The 4,805-nt window shown below is 40.7% G+C and overlaps 2 protein-coding genes across 2 annotated transcripts; both read right to left on the reverse strand.

Annotated features, from left to right (window-relative positions):
- Positions 1 to 792: 792 nt before the first annotated feature.
- Positions 793 to 1,596, reverse strand: LACBIDRAFT_334084 (uncharacterized protein; the record flags this gene model as incomplete). Its single annotated transcript, XM_001888798.1, has 5 exons — positions 793 to 851; positions 910 to 1,009; positions 1,099 to 1,253; positions 1,469 to 1,489; positions 1,545 to 1,596. 5 exons carry the CDS (start codon positions 1,594 to 1,596, stop codon positions 793 to 795), a joined length of 387 nt encoding a protein of 128 aa, XP_001888833.1.
- A 244-nt stretch (positions 1,597 to 1,840) lies between these two features.
- LACBIDRAFT_313305 (uncharacterized protein) lies at positions 1,841 to 2,214 on the reverse strand (the record flags this gene model as incomplete). Its single annotated transcript, XM_001888799.1, has 2 exons — positions 1,841 to 2,017; positions 2,077 to 2,214. 2 exons carry the CDS (start codon positions 2,212 to 2,214, stop codon positions 1,841 to 1,843), a joined length of 315 nt encoding a protein of 104 aa, XP_001888834.1.
- Between the last annotated feature and the right edge of the window lie 2,591 nt (positions 2,215 to 4,805).

Genomic DNA, 4,805 nt, shown 5'->3' on the forward strand with positions numbered 1-4,805 from the left:
AATCAGCCAAAAATACTGAGCAGTTAGGTTTGTAGAGGCTTTGGAAAATGGCTTGTATTGTCTAAAACAGGCAAAAAATGACCAAAATAGCACAAAATGACCATTTTCTGGAGGCTCTACAAGCATAACCACTCTGTATTGTTAACTAATTCCTTGATAGGCTCATTCAGGTTGACCAGAGGTATGTTCTGGCTACCTCTCCAGTTAGCACTTTTTTTTTTCAGATGCCAAAAATGGCCTCCAGAATAAAAACCTTCTCAAGGCTCCAGCTTTCACTGAAATTAGTCCATACCAAGGGAAGTGTAACACAACTACATAATGTCAAAGAATACACAAATACATTTGAGGTACAATGGATTCTTAGAAAGAACCAGAAAATGACCCAACCTTCATTCTTTTGCACTCATCTGTACATAGTATTTAGTTAATAAAGGTTCTTGTGTGGGTACCTGCATGCTAACATTCAAAAAAGAGTCTCTTCAATGCTTTGGATGTGTTGAGAGCTACTTAAAGAAACCAGGTAGGTGAAAACATTTAAGTAGTATTACTCATGAGGACTGAGCTTAGTGTTTGGAAGTCCGGTCTCATGACTGGAAAAAGACTGTAACCAGACTGGACCAAGACCGCAAAAAAACCGGTTAACGTGAACCGGTCTTAACCGGTTTGGATTGGTTTTTTGTAGCCCCTTAAATACCCTTTAAAACGCACCCAAGAACGTATGATTTGGTAAAAAAACGAGAGAGATATGAATTAAAATGTAAATTACTTTTGGGAATAATAGATGTACCAGACTTATTTTATAAAAGTACCAATTCCTAACGGAATTTGACGTTCTTGAGCTCGTTTTGAAGCTAATAGAGATGTTAATAAATTTACCGATTCATAATTTTAAAATATTAGCCTACAAACCGGTCATAAACCGGTTAAAACCGATGCAGACCGAAACCGGTCTATAGACTGCAAAAAGACCGCAGACCGCAGTTTTTTGTGGTCCGGTCTGGTCTTTTGACTTCTGGGGAAAAGGCAGACCGGTTACAGTTACGGTTAATGCCCCTGGGCATCAAAAAACCGGACCGAACCGGACTTTCAAACACTAACTGAGCTTGGGTTGAAATCAGGCTTTGGAACAAGGTCCTGAGCACCAGAATCTGGCTCCATTGCAGAGTCAGAGGCTGGCATAATCAGTTTGACAATGGCAGTCAAATCCTCAGCTCCAGAATCAGGCTCAGTTTCTGAGTTGGAATTGGCAGGGGCTACAGCTAGTGTTTAAAGGTTCAGTCCATAGGACCGCAAAAAACCGGTGGACCGAACTGAACCGGACCATGGACCGGTCTTTTTTTCGGTTGCAGTTGCCCCAATTTGGGGTTGGTCCAGTTGCCGGTTGCCTCATTTCGAAAATATATTAAAACCGTTCAAAGACCGGTTTTGATCGGTTGCAACCGGTTAAACGGTCACGTGCGTTACATACCCTTGTAACCACGTTTATTACCTTTTATTGGGTTTTTATTTCATCAAAAACGGTTAAGAATTGAGAAAGATATAACCAAATCCATATTTTACCTGAGTCTCTACGAGATGTAATTCGGTTTCAGTCATAGCTATGTCAAATCTTCATTAAATCTCTTCAAAATTGGTAGAATGACGGGTATTTACATGCTTTACTATTTCATATAACCTGTTTATTTTTCAGAGTAATAATAGTCAAGATACAAATGGTTTATATTGGTATAATAAATTATACGCAAAAAAACCGGTCTGGATCGGTCTGAACCGGCTCCATAGACCGAAATAGACCGGTCCTAGGTGGTTCGGTTCGGTTCCCTCAATATCTGGGTCGGTCCTAGACCGGTTGCGGTCCACGGTTGCGCGTTTTGGGGGCAAAAAACCAGACTGAACTGAACTTGCGAACACTAGCTACAGCACCCTCTGATGGGGGTTGTCTCAGACTCAACGTGCCAACATCAGGAGGGTTGTGATGTATTGATGCACAGGTCAAACATAAGTTGATGTTCAATGTCTGTGAGATTGCACTGTCAGTTATTGTATATAGTGATTGAGAGATGTAAAGGGGCTTACAATAGGGCTGGAGGAAGGGTGAATAATAAAATTTATGTGATTGGTCCTAGCTTGAGACTGTGGCAAGTGACAATTGAATGTGTTGGATATGGGCCATGGCACAGAGTTCATATCTTCATGGAGGCCTTTTTGAAGCATCCAAGCAATGTCAAGGCCACAACTTGGTGGACAGGTGAAGAGAGCAAAAGGCCAGCACAAGTAAGTCATCAGGCCACCAGTTGGCTTGAGGTGTGGTGGCAGCATAGTTGACATAGTGGAGGCAGGCGTTGCTTTGATCTCATGCATTGACATTGATCTGCCATTCTGGGTTGCAACCTCAATTAAATATATTTTCTATCAATTATAGACCTGATCACCTAACAATGATACACTCCACCTTTGTTTGAAGTAACACACCTATACTCTGACTGTTTTGTGGTGTATCACCACTACCTTCATGTCAGCTTCCTTACTAATCACACCCACATGGGATAAATCTACCCATGGTCCTGGTTCAGTATGCCCTTAGATGGGCCTCTACACAAGGGGAAAACCACATTTGTTGCCTGGTGAAGAGGTAATAAAAAGGAGATAACTATGTTAAATATTCAATCTCACATTAGTGTCAAAAATGTTCAAATAAAAAGATTCATTGTTATCTCAACTTTGCAGCCACAAAAAGGTGGTGATGTGTATGTCAAATATTTATTGGTAGTTTGTTTTGAGTTTGTTAGTGCAGGAATGACTGAGAAACAAAAGAAATCCTGCCAGGAAAGGAAGATAAAGAAAAACCCTGTTTTACCTTTGCAACAATGATGAGGCAACTATTTAATGTCATTGAAAGATCTTTCTGGCCTGAGGGAACAGAAACAAAGAATTAAAATTATCACTCAGGGTTCCTTTGTTTAAGAGGGTTAAATTTAATTTCCTTGATTGCTTTTCAAAGTGCCAAGAAAGACCTTTCAATGACATTAAATAGTTGCTTCACCATTGTTGCCCAGGTAAAACAGGGTCTTTCTTTATCTTCCTTTTCTGGCAAGAATTTCTTTTGTTTCTCAGTCATTCCTGCTCTAACAAATATTTTACATACATGATATGACCTTTTTGTGGCTGCAAAATTGAATGAACAATGAATCTGTTCTTTTTATACATTTTTAACACCAATGTGGAGTTGATTATTTAACATATTTAACTCCTTCATCAGCAAGTTAGCATTTTACTTTTTCCCTTTTCATCGCTTTTCAGCTTTTTCTGGGTTTTGCAAAAAATTAAAGGCTAAAAAGTGAAAAAGCTAACTACCAGTCAACAACCTTAGACTACAGGTGTTCTAGTAAGTATGAAATGAATTGAGGACACTGCTGTGCATGATGTAGTCTGCCAACATCCATCCTAACACTGTATTTAGGTTGGCCTGGTCAGCATTAGTCATGGTGTCGAAGATGGAGAGAAAGGTGGTGATGTGTGACAAAGTGGTGGGCATTGTTGATTTTCAGACTCCGACATGATGCCAACATTGAATATTCGATCAATCATCATGCCACCAGCTTGAACCTCCACGTCAACCACACTTGGGTGACCTTCTTAGATGTCCATTGGCATGACCTGCCCAAGTCCTGCCTCCAATCAAGTTGAAATGCTTTAACCCTCTTGTGGTGATGATGTCATTTGAGTGCATTGGCTGGTTCTTGGTGTTGAGTTCTGGATCCAGGCTGAAGGTACCACTTCCTCCCCTTTTCCTGTGTGTTTATGCTTCTGAGGCTTCTGTTTTTCAGCAGGAGATTTGCTAGTTGACCTGCAAGATTTGTGTGGTGAGAATTGTAGAGATAGTATTGTTAGTGTTACTTGTAGATACACATTTTGCTGTTTCATAGCTTTTCCACTTTTTCTAGTCTTTGAGTAACACAAAAAGTAGCCAGCTTTTTTGGATTAGCCACATAGCTTTTTTGACCTGTCACTTTTGTCCCTTTTTGCCACTTTTTTCCCTTGTGCAAGCGGAAAAAAGCTATTTGTTAAACTACTGATGTTTTTATTACCTCTTTGCCAGGCGATGAATGTGGTTTGCCCTTGTGCTACTAGCTTGCTGTTCTACAGAGCCACCCAGGGGGATAGTTGGCCTTATCAGAAATTTGCCAGATGATTTGGGGGTAGAGGTTATGTTCAAAAATAGTTCAGCCAGGTCACACAGACTACAGTTGGATAAAGGATTTTGTAAATAATAACACCAACCCATGATGCACATAACAGTTGTAGGTATACATCTTAGCCTGGGGTGCCTACATACTCATCATCACAAAAAGTGACCAAGCACCATGTGATTTTTAGTCATGTCATGTTTGTTTTCTGTTGAATAGATGTGTTTGTAACTCACTGTCACCCCACTGCTTTTACAACTTATGGTACTTCCAAAGGCCTCACAAGTCCCGCATAATGAGGCAAAGAAAAATCAGTTCATTGGAGCCGTCCTTGCCAGTGCAAACATCCAGAAAGCTGGCAGGGAGTTTGGCATCAAGCCAGAAACAGCACAAGGCATCTGGGACAAATTCTGTAAAAATGGATCTACAGAAAACCTTCCTCAGTCAGGGCATCCAAAGAAGACAACAGACCATGAGGACCATCTCATTGTGAGAGAGGCCCTCAAGAAGTGCCACCAGCCATTTTGCAAGATCGCAAATGCAATCAATGCTGATGTCAGCACCAGCACAGTTCGAAACATCCTCACTCATGAAGGGTACCACTGATGTGTTGCAAAG

The sequence above is a fragment of the Laccaria bicolor genome, genomic scaffold (assembly GCF_000143565.1).
Source record: "Laccaria bicolor S238N-H82 LACBIscaffold_58 genomic scaffold, whole genome shotgun sequence".
NCBI classification, from domain to species: domain Eukaryota; kingdom Fungi; phylum Basidiomycota; class Agaricomycetes; order Agaricales; family Hydnangiaceae; genus Laccaria; species Laccaria bicolor.